The 16,932-nt window shown below is 38.2% G+C and overlaps 1 protein-coding gene across 5 annotated transcripts in view; it reads right to left on the reverse strand.

Moving 5' to 3' along the window:
- The window catches only part of MUSK (muscle associated receptor tyrosine kinase), a 94,891-nt gene extending 77,979 nt beyond the window's left edge, over nt 1–16,912 (reverse strand). For all 5 annotated transcript variants that reach the window (XM_027615330.1, XM_035723595.1, XM_027615329.1 and 2 more), the window contains exons 1-3: nt 16,775–16,912; nt 7,447–7,573; nt 2,798–2,949 (exon numbers count right to left, since the gene is read on the reverse strand). In XM_027615330.1, the coding sequence (XP_027471131.1) occupies nt 2,798–2,949; nt 7,447–7,573; nt 16,775–16,853 (358 nt within the window). In that variant the 5' untranslated portion in view covers nt 16,854–16,912. The remainder of the gene's footprint in view (nt 1–2,797; nt 2,950–7,446; nt 7,574–16,774) is intronic.
- Between the last annotated feature and the right edge of the window lie 20 nt (nt 16,913–16,932).

Consider the following 16,932-nt stretch of genomic DNA (forward strand, 5'->3'; position numbering starts at 1 on the left):
AGAGAGACTATGAGAAATGTTCAAAGGAAAGGTAGCCTCACAAAATAGTGAAATACTTAAATGTGCTCTGTCTTCAGAGTCAAGCCTTCATTATTTAGCAAAGGAGAACATTCAAGTTTTCTTACTTGATTTCCTCACTGCCCATATGCTGAAAGAAAGCTTTCTTGTGGGTACACCTACCCACTCACAGAACCCCCAGACCAGCTTCCACACAATGTCCCACTAGCCCCTCTACATCCCTATTCTAATGATTCTAGGACTTCATTTATAAGTACGATCAAACATAAAAGATTAGTAGATGTTTGAGAAAAAACATGAACATGGAAAAAAAGGAACCAAAAGGAAATCAAAACTTAAACATGAAGAAGCAAGAAAAGGAAGATTATTAAAAAAAAAAAAAAAAGCATTAGTTGGGGCGCCTGAGTGACTCAGTTAAGCGTCTGCCTTCGGCTCAGGTCATAATCTCAGGGTCTTGGGATTGAGCCCTACGTCGGGCTCCCCGCTCAACAGGGAGTCTCTACTCCCTCTCCCTCTGTCCCTCCCTCTGCTTATGCTCTCTCTCTCTCAAATAAAATAAAATAAAATAAAATCTTAGAAAATAAAATAATAAAAATATATTAGTGATATCCTTTTAGAGGCTTGAGCAAATATTGCATCATAAAACACAAGAGTTTGCTTTGGAAGAAAAAAAGCAGTGAAGTAATTCCTAGAAATTTAAAAATATGGGTTTTTAAGATCAAAGTCCTCAGTATTAGGGCAGAATAGTAGAATGGTCATCTTGAAGACTTGAGTTCATGATATGGAAGGAAAAGTTAAATAAATCTCCAAGCAGGTAGAAAAAGTATGAGAAAATATTGGGGTCATGAAAAATGGAAAAAAAAGATCTAATATTTGTTAATTAAAAGTTTAAGAATTAGATAAAATGAAGAGGAAGAAAAATAGAAAAAAGTATTATCTTATTTTGGAAAAAAAAAACACCTTTTTGTTTCAGATTCAAAAAACAACTTTGGTTTTAGATTCAAAAGGCCCACCTAACACTAAGTAGGAATAATAAAAGAAAACCACACCTAACATATTCTTATGAATTTGAGAAATTCATAGAATTCTAGAAATGAAGAGAAAATACTAAAATTTTTAAAAAAGATAAACACTAGACTTATGTACAGGAATAAGAAAAAGATTTCTCAGCTGCAGCGTGGAATGTCATACGACAGTGAATAATTGTTTAATAAAAGCTAAGGGAAGAGCCTTTTTAAACTCTTGTCTGTACCTAGACAAATTCTTATCCAGGAATAAAGGCAAAGTGAAGACTTCCAGAGATGCAAAGTTTCAGAAAATGCATCCTTAGATTTTATACAATCGCATGCTCACACTTTGAAAAGAAGGAGCGAATGACTTCCTTCAGCAAAACAATGACCACAAAGTAGAAAGGTAAAAGATAAAAGAAATAGTGATGACAATCAGAGCTAACAACAAAACTTGCAATAAAGTTCCCAGGTGGAACAGGACCCCACTGATTTTGTATGACACCTGCATGTTGTGATTTTTGCCATCAGCAGTGTGGTGTCAGAAGAAAATAAAGATTACATTATGACAAGGTGGACAGTCTACAAGCAGCTAGGGCTTCCAGCACAGGAGGTCATGAGATTTGAGGGTGCTGATAAGAGTGCTGGATGATAGAACACCAGGGAGGAGAGAAAGCCCAGTGGAGAGAGAACTGAGGAAGTCCCGATTGGGCATCAGTGGGTGGGAGAATGGAGGAGTCAAGGGCAGGAGAACGTGAGCACGCTGGTGATGGCTCTTTAGTGGGAGTAAGGGAGTGAGAGAGCTGGACTCTGTTCTTAGCTGAGGAAGAGACAGATAGAGTTTTTGCCTTCTCTCTGGAGGCACAACATGAGTGTGGGAAAGTGTTTTCTTCATGGGACAGAGTGAGAAATAGAAGTGTCCATGTTCAGAGTATGACATACTGGAGCTTACAATTTTAAATACAGACCATTTCCTGGGGGTGACAAGGTCATTGATGGGGTTGACAAACAGTTAAGGCAGATATCACTGGACTTGTGGATATCAGGAGTTGTAAGGATGAAATGGCTAGAGGCTGTTTCATGGTTGTTCAAATCCCTTAGGATGGTGGCAGGAGTGGGGATGGATAGAAAGATAATGAGTCTGGAATCAAAGTCTTCGGTAGATGTTGGGGGGTGCAGGGGAGTGCCTAGAAGTAAGCAGGTGACTTGAATAGATGTACAGGAGAGAATGGTCAGAATGGCACATGTCCTCATGAGAGGAAAGATTTTGCACAGCAGTAATGGCTTGAAAGGGGGCTAGGGGTCCTTGCGAGCCTTGTAGACAGGAAAAGTGGGGAAAAATAAACAGCCTCCACTGAAGCAGAAAAGCCACTCAAGTTTGAAAAGTCATCCAAGAAAATCAAGTTTGAAATAAGGCAAAAGGGTAGAAGTGTCTGCAAAGAGGTTACAGATAAAAAGTGCATCTGGTTGGAACTGTTTTAAAGGTGCAGGGAGAAGATTTGAGAGGGAGGTTGCCTGGTGGCAGAAGGCAGGATGGAGCAGAAGGCACTGTGGACAGGCAAGAAAACAAGAGAGGCTAGAGAACTAAGGGGCTTGCCTGTAGTTGAGGACAGGAATACAAGGTGTAGAATTCACTGCCTCAAGGTTGTGTTTTGGACTTGAACTTGGCTGGCTGCTGAACCTCCAGGTGTGCAGGAGGCTCTATTTACTGCCTGCTCCGGGGTATACCAGGTCAGCTTTAACATCATGAGCAGAGGCTCTCTCCCACTCACTCATCTTCACTTGCAGAGCCCCGCAGCTCTCCGCGGCACCCCCCACGCCATTGTTGGCTGTACAACAGTAGATGCCATCATCACTGTCTTCCACGCTCAGGATGGTGAGGAGCTGCCCGTTCTCGCGAATGCTGTACCGGGTGTCAAAGAGCCTGCAGGTCACAGACAGCAATGGCAGGTTAGACCCTCCTGTGTGATGTTTTTTGGCTATGATTAACTGATCAAAACAGATGACTTGTCAATGAAGGAAGCAGGTTAAAAGCAAAAGGAAAGTTGAATGAGTTCTGAATAATAACCTTAGTTGGTAATTTAAAGCCAACATTGCATTCTAATCTTCCCTAGACTCCAATAATCAAAGCACCACTGAGTCCCTCCAGAATGCTTTCAAAAGGTGATGTCTGTTGATAAGACCAAACGTAAAGTTTACTTTATTCAGGAAAGTATATTATTACCAAGACATATGAGTTTTCTCCCCATAATCACTGGAAAGTAGCGGCCAGGGAACGAACACACACACATAAATGTGACTAGTGGGAAGAACTAAATATTTATAGAAGTAACTAACAATTAACTGAGCATTCACTTATTAAACAAATATTTGTTGAGCGCCTGACAAGTTCCAAGCACAGTTCTAGTTTCTTGGAATATATAAGGAAGCAAAGCCGCTTCAAACTGTAAAAATAGATGTTTTACATACATTATCTCATTAAATTACATGTTTGTTGAGAAGGGAATTGGGGAAACAGAAAAATGTGAGGGGAAGCATCAACATAAAAGTCAGTTTTATGACCAAATAAAGATTCTTTATGCAAAATGTATACATTAGGCAGAAGAATGTTCCCCTCAAAATCCACGTCTTAATCCCCAGGACCCTTGAATATGTTACCTTACAGGGCAAAAGGGATTTTACAGATACCAAGGGTCTTAAAATAGAGTATCACGGCTTGTGCAGTTTGGCCCAATGTAATCATGATGGTCCTTGAAAGATGGTAGAGGGAACCCGAAGAATGAGAAGAGATGCAACAGTGGTGGTGGAAGGCAGAGGGATGGAATTGCTGGCTTTGAAAGTGGAGGAAGGGGCCAGGGAAGGCAGGTAGCCCTCTTGAAGCTGGGAAAGGCAAGAAATCAGATTCTTCTCTGGTGCCACCAGGAAGAATGCGGCTCTGTCAACACCTGGATTTTAGCCCAGAGAGAACTTCAGACTTCTGACTCCCAGAACTATAAAATAATGAATCTATATTATTTTAGGCCACTAAGTTTTTGGTCATTTGTTACAGTAGAAATAGGGAACTAATATGAAAACAAAAAATGGGAAAGGAAGTGGATTCTTGATGTTCTAATCTCAACAGGGGACTACCATTGTATACTGATCTTGAAGAGGAACCAAAAGATGTATGGTAGATTTTGGTCTAATCATTGGGTAGTTCACTAACTCACAATAAATAATTATGGCAAGCCATGAGACTCACTCACATGTAATTTTGTTGATTTTGTTTTGTTTCGCTCTGTGTAAATGTTCATGGAAAAATATGAACATTGGAATATTTTACAGATGTACTTGTGGACCAAGAGTCTAGCCACTCTGTGAAATATAAAGTGTTCAAGATTTATAAGCTGTTGCATCATTGTTGCTTAATTAGAGTAAATTGCTTGTGGATTGTGAGGAATATTCAAATATTTATAATTTTTAAAATAGAATTTTTCAGAACACTTTTAGATTTCTAGAAAAATGGAAAAGATAGTACTTTCCGTATTCCTCCCTCATGAGTCTCCTCTATTGTGAACATCTTAGATTAGTGTGGTACATTTATTACAATTAACCAATATTGATACAGTATTAACTAGTTTCTGTAAGTCTTAGTTTATTCAGGTTTGTTTAGTTTTTACCTAATGTCTTTGTCTGTTCCATGATTTCATCCAGGTCACTGCATTACATTTATTTGTCATATCTCCTTAGGCTCTTTTTGACTGCAACAGTTTCTAAGACTTTCCTTGTTTTTGATGACGTTGACTATTTTGTGGAGTACTTGTCAAGTCTTTTGTAGGATGCCCCTCTGCTGGACTTTGCTTTATGTTTTTATCATGATAAAACTGGTTTTGTGGCTTTTGGGAGGAGGATCACAAAACTAGAGTGCCACATCACATCATAGCAAGGGTATGCTATCAATGTCATTTTTCACTGTTGCTATTGACCTTGATCACCTGTCTGAGGTAGTGCTTTTCAGGTTTCTTCTGTGTCCAGGTATTCATTATTCCTCAAAGGACACTCGAATATATTTTCAAAATATAGTTTCTTCCTATTTCACAGATTCTTTGACTAACTAACTATTCAAACCTATAGCTCCATTTACTTCTTATTTATTTGTAACATTTTTGTCTTATAATAAAGGGAAGATTCAAATGTATTAAGTGATTTTATTCATAGTATTACAAGCCAAATTAACATGAGCTTATATTATTTATATATAAATAAATATATATATGAATAAATATATATATTATGTGTAATATAATTATATATTATAATGCTGATTTTCTTTGTGTAATTTAAAAATCTTTCATTTCTTCATCTCCTTATAATGTTGAGAGATAAACATATGAGAGGATCATTGGGCCATATGTTTCAAAGCTATTTATGATGCAGGCATCAAACTTCTTTCCCAGACAAGTTGGAGGGCTGTGGTGGGGAGAGTAGTCTTTGAACATCGACCTTTGAATACTGAATGTTGACTATCTAAGAACTATTACAATTTCAAAGTAGGGAAGGGTATAAATATGTCAAGATATGCGCAACAGCTGTAATGTAATACAAAGCTATCTAACTTCTGTGGTAACTTCACAGGTTCTTTTATGACTACTGTGATTCATGATCCATATTTACAATGAAGTTTTTCTGTATTATTTAAAGACATTATTTTATTTATTTTACTATAGAAGACAAAGACACAAATAACAGATAAAACTCATGAAAATGTTTACATGAGCATGTAAAACGTAAAGCTAATAGCTTAGGAGATATTGGCACAATGACTCATATTAGAGGGAGACAGGAGAGTGACTTGTGAAACACAGGGAGAGCTGAAAAGGTGTGTTGAATATAGGCAGTAGATAAAATAGCAACCTGCCAAAGATTGATGGAATAAATAGAAAATATGATGTAACAAAGAAGAGTATGGCTTCGAGTAGAAAGGGATGGAAAGACAAGTTTATAATTACGCCACCTCTAGACTGACAGCTCTGTCATCCCTAAATCAACCACCCATTGGTGACATAAAATGTGGTCCCTTGGGGCACCTGAGTGGCTCAGTTAGTTGGATGTTTGAGTCTTGATTTCAGCTCAGGTCACGATCTTGTGGTTGTGGGATTGAGCCCCATGTCAGGCTCTGAGCGCCGGGCATGGAGCCTGCTTTAGATTCTCTCTCTTCCTCTGCCCCTCCCTGCTCACTCACTTTTTCTCTCTCTCTCTCTCAAACAATAAATATGTGGTCCCTTTATGGTCCCATGCACTCTACCCAAGAAACACACTTAAAATCCATGGCTGTTCAGCAGGCTCATTGGCAAGCTAGAGTCATGGCCAAATGTGCTTACATCTCTCCAACAGAGCAAGGATATGTTATTAGCTTCAGGCACCTTCCATCTGTGGCGCAGCCTCCATACTGGTCCTTGTAAGAACACTGCGGTCTGAGTCTGAGGCACAAGACAGACTGGACATAGAAACACTGAGTAAACCGAGGTTCCTAAGTACATTAATTTATCCCATTTCTTTCTTCTTGTCTCTATATATTTTATATTTTTTAATTTAATTTTATTTTAAATGGATTTGGTCAACTGTATTTCAAGCATCTTATTTTGAGCCTTTCTATCCCAAGACTTTGGGAATAGCTTGCCTAGGAGACAACCTGAAGGTGACCACAGCACAGGGTAATTTCCCACATTACAACATGTATCATAGAAGGAAACACTAAATTTCATTGGGGTTTAGTGCAAATAAAGACATAACTTTTCCTCATGCAAGTTCATGGACCTCCCTCTGTGGCTACCAATGTAAGCACTCTGGCCCTAGTGCAAAGCTGTATTGCCTGCTGGGAAGCCAGGTTCCTTGCCTTACAGATTTTTTTTAGAGTGTTTTTGATCAGATAACTATTGTAAATGAGGAAAAGATAGCATGACCTTTTCACGTCAGGTGGGAGTTTTATCTCTTGCACAGGCTGCCTCATTATATATCAGGAACCCCTTCTGACTTTCAAAAGAAAAAGTTACGGTGACATAGAGGTCAGGTTCCTAGACAACATACTTTACCTTATTGGGGTAGTAGAAGTAGAGGAGAGAAGTCTGGTCCCTGTTAATTCCCCAGCATGTCCTGAAACATGTGCTCTGTGCCCCCAGACCGAGGATGTCATGGTCTTTCCTAATGGGGTCCTGGAAATAGCCCACATGTCCCCATGTCAACGAAGTCTCGGTTTTGCTTTGGGCAATTCTCTTAACCTCACTGACGTTCAGATCTTATATTTATAAAATGAGGACATTTGCATTTTTCATATTCTAGAAGGTGAGCTTTTGTACTACCAAGAGCTGTGATTCCATTTATGACAAAGTTAAATTGCAAGGCAGCAGTGGGTATTCTTAATAGAAAAAGGCAGAATACATACTTAATGAGAATTTTATTTCTGGTCCAAGAAATTTCAGGCTGGGGATAGGATTCCACTGCACACATGAAAGTAGCCACTTCTTCAACTAAGGCATCCACTGTTTCCAGAGGAGTGGTGATGACAGGAGCTACAAGGAGAGGACACATCAGATGAGAACATTCTAGAATGCTGTTTACTAATCTTCTGTGAGCAGTCAGAGGCAACCAGAATGAGAATTATAGTTCCCCATAGCAGAAAGTTGCCAGAAGGAAGGAAGATCTTAGGTAGAGAATTTTGTTTCTACTTCAAACTAGGCAATTGAGAATCAAAAGAGAAGGCTCCCAGGAGAGTAGGAATTTATTTTATATAAGTAGGGGCAGATCCAGGTTTTGTGAAGCCCAAAGTTATGTAATTTGGGTACACACCTTGAGGAAAATAATATAAAATTTTACATACAATATATCTGTGGCCACCCAACACAAATCAACTTGAAGGGAAGTGTGACTAAAGGGAATCAGAGTAGAAAGAGGTCTTAACAATTGTTTAAAGACATTTTTTTCCAAATTTCTTAATATATGTTCATATGAACACATTGCTAGAGCCCACTGAGGGTTTTAAAAGACTTTGAAGCTCAAGCTTCATCAGATTTACAAAGAATTCCGATCTGCATGTGAGTAAATTAGGAAAAGAATATGTAAAAAGACAAAATATCCAAATAAAAAATGGGCAAAGATCCGAATAGACATATCTTCAAAGAGTTTGTATAAATTTCACTTGTGTTGGAGACATAAGCATGTGAAAAGATGCTCAATATCATTAGCTGTTAAGGAAATGCAAACCAAAACCACAGTTAGATGCCACTTCACATCCACAACATTCCACCTCCTTGGCAAGGAGGTGGAAAAATTAGAACCCTTGCGCATTGCTAGTGGGGATGTAAAATGGTGCAGCTGTTGTGGAAAACAGTATGGTGGCTCCTCAAAAAATTAAGCCTAAGATTACCATATGATCCAGCAGTTCCACTTCTGAATATATACCCAAAAGTATTGAAAGCAGGGACTCAGATATTTATGCAACTGTGTTCATAGCAGTGTTATTCACAATAGCCAAAAGATGGAAGCAACCCAGATGTCTACCAACAGATTAATGGGTCAACAAAATGGGTATATCCGAACCATGGAATATTATTTGACAATAAAAAGGAATGAAGTACCAATATTTACCACAACATGGATGAACCTTGGAAACAAGCTAAGTGAAAGAAGCCAACCACAAGAACAACATACTGTATGATTCCATTTATATGAAATGTCCAGATGGGCCATTCTGTAGTCAGAAAATGCATTAGTGACTGCCTAGGACTTGGGGCGGGGGGGGAAGAATGGAGCGGTAAGGGGGTGATCAGTGGCTAAAGGACACAGGATTTCTTGTAGGTGTGATGAAAATGTTCTCAGCTTGATTTTGATGATAAATGCACAACTCTGTGAATTGTATACTTTAGGTGGGTAAGGTGCATGGTATATGAGTTATATTCCAAAGCTGGTTTTGTTTTTGTTTTTGTGTTGTTGTTTTGTTTGTGTGTGTATGTGCCTCTGTGTGTGCGTGTGTGTGTGTGTGTGTGTGTGTGTTCCACGAAAGAAAGACAACAGGAGGAGAGGCTGTGACATGGTCCTTTCTCTCTTCCTGTCCCTCTATGAAATGAGGGTCCACCTGGATTATAAGAGTTAGGAGGACAAAGAAATTAAGAAGGAAGAGAGCAGGTTGGTAGTGGGATGGATGCACCCCTCTTTAATCCTTAAGGAAACCTATGAATCCACCAAAGCAAATGGGGTGGGGTCCTGGTTATCTCAAGGGCTGGATGGTGTGGCAAAGTGCCAACACCGGCATTTGGGTGAGTCTGGAAATCTACCCATTGCATAATCTTATTTAAAATAATTATCATTACCACTTTGTTATCATCATTATTATTATTTAGCAGAGATTTATTTACTGTTTTCCATGTAGCAAGCACCAGGTTCACTAGAAGCAAAAAATATGTGTAAAACCCATCTCTGCCACAATCTAGATAATGAGGATGGATAGATAAATAATGATCAGTTATAATAGTCAGTTATGCCTGCTCTCCTGGCACAATTATTGATAGTGCCCTCTACTCCAAAAGTGCCTGACTTTGGACAACAAATTATATGGTCATTTTAGTTAAAATGCAAGGTACACATGACAGCCAAGTAAGTAGTGTGAACAATATTTTAGCTGCAGGGTAGGGGGTCACAGCTTCATGAAAACAGACTGGCACATTGGTCATAAAACATGCATCCACTATCTAAACGAACCTTCTTTTTTCAGTAAACTCAGAGACAAACTCATGGGCCGAGAGTAAGGGAACACGGTGCTTTCGAGTGTCCCACGAGGCCCACATCTTCCTCCTTAATGTTGTTCTTTTCCTAAGATCCAGTTTAAGCAGCATCTTCTCCCAATTTCCCAGACTTGCTAGACAGAGCCAAATGCCCTTTTTCTGAACCTTAGGTCATCCTGCAAATGTCGCTTTTACAGCACTTGTGACAGGGATGTGATTAAAATGATCTGTTTATGTCTTTGTCCCATACTTAATTGTAGAAGTCTTGAGCTTTGGGGCCAGGGACCATGTCTTAGGCCTTTTTCTATCCCCAGGGTTAGCACATTGACAGATGTGATGTTTAAATGAACTGTATCTCTGAGGCCTTTATAACAAGCATATATTTTTTTAAAGGTGGGAAGAGAATAGCTGAAATAAGAGAGCAGAATTTTTATGTGAAATGACATCTTTTATACATAGGCATGAAGGTTCCCATGGATGAGATAAGTTATATGCAACTCATGAATCGTTGAACACTACATCAAACACTAATATATGTTGGCTAATTGAATTTAAATTAAAAAAATAATAAATAAACAATGAAAGCATTCAATATGATCAATTCACCTTTGGGCCCATCATTATCTGCATCCCACAAATATTTAATAAGTATTCACTGTTTTTATTTCTTAGTATCTGTGTTACTATACAGTTGATAACACCCAGTGCTCATCCGATCACGTGCCCTCCTTTATGCCCATCCCCCAGCGACCGCATCCCCCCCACTGAATGCTTTCATTGTTTAAAAGGAAAGACTATTGAGCCTGAAGAGTGAGAGGCACTAGCAGAGGGCTCAAGTTCAAATCCCTGTTCTGTCACTTCCCGCTCTAAGTCACTCAGCCAGGGCCTCTGCATCTTCAGCTGTAGATGGAGAGGATAAGAAAACCACCACAGAGGCTTGTCAGGAGGGTTCATTAAATGAATATACGTGAAGCATTCAAAATTGGCCTTTGCCCATACAGAACACTGTGTGTTACTTGATTTGGTAACTTGGAAACTGAAGCCTGAACAGTTCAGTGGTTCTCCTAGTCTCTGGATGACTTGCAAATTTACCATTAATATTTACGTCTGGGAATCTCTCCCAAGGAAATAATCTCAAGATGGAAAGCCACATTAGATGACCTTCACTGTACAAAGCGATTAATTGTCCTAAATTGTACTAATCATGCTGAAGTGGAAGAAAGTTTCGGCACCCGGTTCTGTCTTCTAGCTGGGATCTGCTGGAGCTGGCTGGTACTGGCTTGCTTAACAGAGCCAAGTGCTAATTTTTCCAGAATTTTGTGAGACAATTGTTAAATAGAGCCGTTATTAAAAACTAAATTATATAAATTTAGGTGACAGAGGGTGGCTATGCTTGTGACAGGCAGAGCGTAACATATAGAGAAGTTGAATCACTCTGTTGTACACCTGAAACTAATGTTAACATGTGTGTCAACTCTACTCAAGTTAACAAATTGAAATAAAAATTATAATTAAATAAATCATGTCAAAAACAAAATAATAATACTCAAAATGGATCACTTCCTAATTGTTTTACTACACTGCACTGTTATCTACGCTCTTGAAGTAATTTACATCCAATGTATCCGTATAGTAGAAATAGTATATAAAGGCATGCTACTGCACATCTCTTTCCAATTCAGTATTCGTCGTTAGCTTGAAATCAACTGTAGTTGGAATATTTACAGAAATCAACAAATGCAACAGATGAGGGCCTTTTTTTTTTGTCTTAGAGAGGTGGATATTAAACATATATCAGCAACTCTTGTCTAAACAGTATATTATTTACACAGTCACTGCAAATGGTATTTTAAAGAGTATAGATAATAGAATATGTTCATGCATTCATGTTAAGTAGAAGTGGCAGGCAGCAGAATTGTATAAACAGTTTTTTATCATACATAGAAAAAAATGGAAGAAAATATACCAACACATTAGTAGTCTTGTAAGTTGGGATGATTTTTTTCTATTGTAAGCTTTTCTATATTTTATATTTTCAAAATCATTCTTCATGGCCATGTCTTATTATAAAATAAACTTGATTCATTAGTTTCTTCTCACTTGATACTTCCAAAGTGACAGAGGTAATAGACATACTATTAATACTTTTAGAGACTGTTGAGATCAGTTAAAATCAAGGAAGTAGATGTTACAATGTCTTGACATTTAAGGAGACATATATGAGGCGTTACGAAGAACTTTATTAGATTAACACCCTCCCATCATGTACATGTGGCATGGCAGTCTTGGGTCAAGTTTGACTCTTTTTTAATAATTTTAGCATCCAATATCAAGAACCTGCCATGGGCCATGCATTATACTTTTCATTCATTATCTCATTTATGACAACAAACATAATGGTAGATAGTATTATTGTTCTCATTTGCAGATGAGGAATGGAGGCTAAGAATGGTTAAATAACTAGTCTAAACATAATGAAAGTAGGAAGTTATAGAGCTGAACTTCAAGGTGAAGGTTGGTTTAAAGTTCCTATCTTTTAACACTAAGCTATTCTATGTCTTCAGCCTAATACTACTCAAAGACAGAGGGAAAAATAAGATTTACATTAATATCAATTTGTATAGGCAGGATATAATTGGTTAAGTTCACTTTGCCCATCTTTCAAAATTATCCAAACAAACCCACTTTCAAATCGTTACAGACAAAATCACATCGTTGTATTTAATCATATTTGTTGACTCAGCAGACTGTCTCCTGTTTACTTGCATTCTCTTATTCAGCTTTCATCTCAGCCAGAGTCTGTTTAAACTAGGGCACTATTTCTTTCCTCAATCCAAGGACCACATGAATAACAAATACATGAAAATGAGCACAACACTTTCCTGTACCCAAAGAGTAGCTTAACTTGAATCCTAGCTGCTTGGTGAGAAGGACATGACATTACCCTTTTATGGGCCCAACCATATGGGCATTGGCATACCAGCTTCTGATTGAATAGTTGTTGATTAACACAACCAAATGACCGAGTAAACCAAGAAGCCAGGTGTATTTGCTTCTTTCTATTTTAGTAAAATTAGAGCTCAGACTTGGGATATATTCCTGTTTTTTTTCTAACATCGTGAATACAGTATTGTTTTTTCAGTATGAGAAAACACGTTTTGGTGCTGGAAATTTTTCAGATTCCCCAAAGAAAAAGGGTATTCAGTATTGCTCATCATTTAGCTTATCTTAGACACTGACACATTTATTCTACTGGTGATATAATAAAATGCAAGTTATTTTTTATGATGATGCCTTTGGAGTTTGTAAACTTCATCGATAATCTCAGTCACTTATTAATGTGGTATCATTCATTATCACAGAACACACTTTTGGTCCTTGTCTTCAGGAATGGTGCTGGTCACAGGCTGGTAGGAGTTCTGGCTGAGCCTGTTAGAATGTCTGAAATTGCCTCTCCTGGGGGAATTCATTTGGGTAAAGACATAGTTTCATAGGGACCAATCTAAAATGTGCATGTTGCCCAAGGATGAACATTTCCCCAATCATTGACAGTCCTTAGCATAGTATATAATGCTATATTTTGAACACTACTATGCACGTCTTCATTTTACGAGGAACAGAGGCTCACAGAGACTACCTGCTGTCCCTAAAAACACATGGAAAGACCTTGGAGACTAGGAAAAGGAACTTGAGCTTAATGTTCTCTTCCGGGCCTTAAATGTCCTCACTTCACTGCCTTCATTATTCAGCCTAGACTGCATGGTATGTTGCCATATAATCTCAGCTCCCTTACTCTCTAGTCCTTTAGCTGCGCCGACCCCGGGGAGCACCAACCTTGAACTAATCCAGCCAGCTGTCCTCGCTGCTCCTATGTGCATATAGTATTGTTAGATGAAGTGAAACAGTGGTGCAAATTAAAGCCATGACAAAGGCTCCGTCCCCAAGCCCAGTTGGGTCCTCAGCATGGCCATGTAGTTCTTCTGCATTCTCTGGGCTGCTCCTTTGCTCGCTTTCCTGAATTGGGCCACATCCTTCGGGTCCTGTACTCACCCCTTACTTGTCCCTTTCTCCCATAATCTTAAGTCCTATTTCACTGAGAAGCTGCCTCCTACTCTGGAAATGTGGCAGAAATCTTGACATTTCTGCTCCTTTCTGTTCTTTAAGGTCAGTAGTATTTAAAGCAAACACGCAATGAGTTGCTCTTTCAGTGCACGTCAATATTCATCCAGGACTCGGTGTCCTGGATTTCAGTGACAGCTGTGCCTAGTCGTTGAATCTGTGAATCCTGTCTTTGTATACATACGATGCAGAAGAGGAAATTACTCAAATATATCTGAAGATAGATCACTTAGACTCAGAAACCTGTAGGTATGGGAGTAAAGTGGCATTTGGAAAGGAGTTCTTTGTGCACAATAAACACACTTTAGAGCTGCTTCCATGAACTCCTATACTCCTACAGACTTTAAATCCCACCACACACTTAATATTCCCTGATAAAGCACTAAATATTATTGAAGTGTATGTGGTTAAGGCGAGTATTCAATGAAATGTTGGGCACTTTCATACCTGAAGGTTGGTAAATTTCTCCTACTTGTGGGTTATGATAGTGAGCTCATCGTTCTAAGTATCACTAGTTGGAATGATTCAGAACAAGTGATTTTTCCCCTTGTCTTTGAACATTGGGAATCTCAAACTAAAATTAATAAACTATTAAATCTACAAAGTCTATTATTAATTTTATTGAGGCAATGGTATATAGACAGAAAAGAATCCACTAATTACTCTTGCACTATTTAAAATCTGTCAGTCTACTTTGTAACACATTATTGTGCAGATTTCTCGATTCATTCATGATAAAGGACTTAGGACAAAGGTATCCATCTAAAAAACTCTTTTTATTCTCTGTCAAGAATAGAGAAAGTAACTATGAGATAGTTTGTGTGGAACATCTTTATTGCTTTTCGTAGTATTAAAATGATAGCATATTTTTGTGGGTTTTGTGCCAGTATATTCCATGAATTCTGACATTTAAAATTTTAAGGACTATGTTTTTATGATGTTTATTCTCAGAGCAGGTGTGTGTCGTTAATGGATGTTTGTCCTACTAGGCCTGGTATTCTTGGCTAGGGTTGGTGTTAAGTTCATACTAGTTTAAATTTTACCATAAATACAGGAGACTGGGCAAAAACATTCTTTTAATTTTTTGATTTTATAATCTATAGTAGTAAATAAGTTACAAACAAAGTTGGATTAATAATCTGATCATTTTATCTAAAAGCCAGGATTTTTGGCTTTGTTATCTTTATATCACCATATTTTGAATTTTTCGAACTAGAGATAGTATGCATTTGAATTAAGGGCTTTACCTGTAAAGTCTGGAAACTATAAATCGTTTCTTTCTAGAATATAAATTAGGGGTTGTTTATATGGAGATAGGTTTTTTTAATGTACCAAATTCTGATATGAACCATCAAAATTAATTTTTCGCTCCTTCTGAGACTGAATTTTAGTGAATTTTAGCATTTAACCATGTCATTTTTATGTAACTTTGTGGTTTGGAATAGCGCAAATAAGACTTGTCACAATCCATATGTGTGAACATTCAGGTGCTACCTTACCGGACATCCGTTGTATGATCAGGAAGTATTAAAATAATCTGAAGCCAATGTTGAGTCTGTCTATTATTAGCTGTTTGAAAAGATCTAGATTCTTCCTTATCTAGAGATACCCTAAAGTATTTGTTGGCAATTAAACGTTTAAATACATCTGAAGATACCTTTCTGCTTGTGTAAGATAGAAAAGGAAAACAAAACAACATGAATCTATGAAATCAGATTGTTTTTGAGGAAAGCTGTATCTCATTAGCAGTCTTGCCCTTGTGGCTTCTGAAATTCTAGTGAACCACAAAATCTAAAGCTACATTTCCCATCTACATACAGATGCTACCTTCACTTATCTACACAATACAAACGTGTTCAGTTCTTTGGGAAGGTAACAGAGGGGAAAATAATTAATTCGAGAGTATCATAAAACACAAAATTCTTTTTACTCTAATACATTTAATCTGAAAACCCTTTAACTGATATCATTCAATTTTACTCGTGTCTTTAAAAAAATTTTTCAAAGAAGCCCTCAGTCACTTTGCAAAATATCGTATTTTCCTGCCTTTCTTCCTGATTTGAAATACACTAGTCTCAGTTTCATAATACACTGGCCAGAAACCGTATCACTGTGGACATTCTTGCTCCTGCAACAGGTGTCTGTCAGTTTCTTAAGTTGCTTTCCTTTCCCTGAGGTGGTGTTATTTCCGGTACATTCCAAAGGCTCTGAAAAAAAACTTTCACAGTCTCTTGCCAAGCCAAATCATGCCTCCAACCTCAAAGTTATTGAGAACTCATTGTCTTCAGGCTTTTATTACATAGGCAAATGGTGTGAGTCTTTCTTTAATTCCAATTTTTAGGAACTAAAGTATTTACTAAGAATCTTGCAAAACTGAAACTGAAAATGGAAATGATTTTTGTTCAGAAGCAAACAGTCTGGACATCTGGGAGTAGGGTTGATTATATTCCTGGCAAACCTAATGTGAAAAGGTTTTCATCATCCATTTAGACCACCCTGAAGTTTGACACACACACATAAACAAAACGGACCTTGATAACTTACAGTCTACCTGCTGATGTTTCCCTACAAGTGAGGGCTTCGCATGTACTGGGTGGCTAAACTTTTTATTGCAGAACTTAAGCGGGGGAGGGATGCTAGTAGAAATGAGACCATCAAGCAACTGCTTACTTTTACAGTTTTCTCCCTCTCCATACATTGTACCCCAACTTCACCAAGTAACACCCAAGCCCATCATCATATGAATCGGTCATGATCAGAGTGCGTGCGCGCGCGTGTGCGTACACACACACACACACACACACACACACACACACACACACACACACTAGAACTGTGACAAGGCAACAAGAAGACAAGATTCCTGAAACAAACCTTTTGGAAGTTTCTCAGTCCCGCTGAAGGCAACCAAAGTAAGAATATGTACCAGTGGAATGTTGACGAGCTCTCTCATGATTAATCCAGGCTCAGGCAGGAGAAAGTTCCTTCTGGACAATGCAAGGAAAATGCCCCCGCAGTTTACATTTTAAAGC

Source organism: Zalophus californianus, chromosome 13, assembly GCF_009762305.2.
Source record: "Zalophus californianus isolate mZalCal1 chromosome 13, mZalCal1.pri.v2, whole genome shotgun sequence".
Classification (NCBI taxonomy): Eukaryota; Metazoa; Chordata; class Mammalia; order Carnivora; family Otariidae; genus Zalophus; species Zalophus californianus.